Source organism: Phaethon lepturus, unplaced genomic scaffold (genome assembly GCF_000687285.1).
Source record: "Phaethon lepturus isolate BGI_N335 unplaced genomic scaffold, ASM68728v1 scaffold37894, whole genome shotgun sequence".
NCBI classification, from domain to species: Eukaryota; Metazoa; Chordata; class Aves; order Phaethontiformes; family Phaethontidae; genus Phaethon; species Phaethon lepturus.
Window position 1 is genome coordinate 24,874 of NW_010537752.1, and position 1,006 is coordinate 25,879.

General features: G+C 58.6%; 1 protein-coding gene across 1 annotated transcript in view; it reads left to right on the forward strand.

Moving 5' to 3' along the window:
* Positions 1-396: 396 nt before the first annotated feature.
* The window catches only part of LOC104620381 (ephrin type-B receptor 2-like), a gene marked incomplete at its 3' end in the record, with an annotated part of 11,997 nt that continues 11,387 nt past the window's right edge, over positions 397-1,006 (forward strand). The window contains exon 1 of the mRNA XM_010286580.1: positions 397-463. Within this exon, the coding sequence (XP_010284882.1) occupies positions 397-463 (67 nt within the window). The remainder of the gene's footprint in view (positions 464-1,006) is intronic.

The window sequence follows — 1,006 nt, forward strand, 5'->3', positions numbered from 1 at the left end:
TTTTCCCTGGATGCTGCAGCCAGGAGCCATACGTTGCATCCACTGCTGCACGCCAGTGGTAGCGGCTCCGTGTCACAGCGATGACGGCTGTGTGTCCATCTGCGCCGTGAGGTCAGCCCCATACAGTGGCTGCGCCACACTAGCAGCTGGGGCAGTGCATGGTGGAGGCTGCTGACTCCTTCAGGGCTGGACCATCTGCAGAAAGAGCTCATTGGGCGTGGGGTATCCAATCTCCCTGGCCCCCAGAATTTAGTCTTTGTTGGACCTCTCCTGATGGGGTGGATGAGGCTGGATGTGAGTGAGGACAATGCTTGCTTGACCCTGGGATTCCCTCCTGCAACGTGTCTTGTAGACGATGCCACTGCAGGGACAGAGTCATTAGCACTGACAGTAGCAATGGCTGTTAAACGTCTGCATCTGTGTCTTCTCTGTGTGGCTACCGCATTGCTGGCAGCAGCAGGAGGTCCCCTGCTCGCTGGCATTTAGCATCTGCATTGTCTCTTCCCGGCAGCCTGCCCTTGGCTGAACTCGGACCACCTACAAGTCCCAGCTCCTTTTGGGGCAGATGCTGCCAGCAAGGACTCCTGGTGCCGCGGGAGCAGCTTTCTGGGGTCTCTGGTGGGCTTATCATGTTTCTGCTGACCTCTGGGGCAGACAGTGTCGCAAAACGCGCCAGAGTGGATGCATCTGCAGTGATGACTGGGGGTGATGTGGCAGCCGGACGGAGTGTGGGTCCTCCCTTGCATCCAGCCATCCAGGCGGACAGATCACAAAATCTGAATTCCCAGCCCCAGCCCCTCTCGGCTGAGAGCCAGGCCTGGGCCGTATCCGTCCTGGCCAGGCAGATGAGGGGGGGCGATCCTTGGCACTTGTCTGGCAGTGAAGGTGTCTGGAGGGGCTGATGGTCAGTTGGGTGCTTAGAAAGCAGGACTCGTGCTTGAATGACTTGCAGGACCTCTAAGGTGTCTCAGTTGGGCTTTCCGGGTGGTTTTCAGCTTTCCGGCGG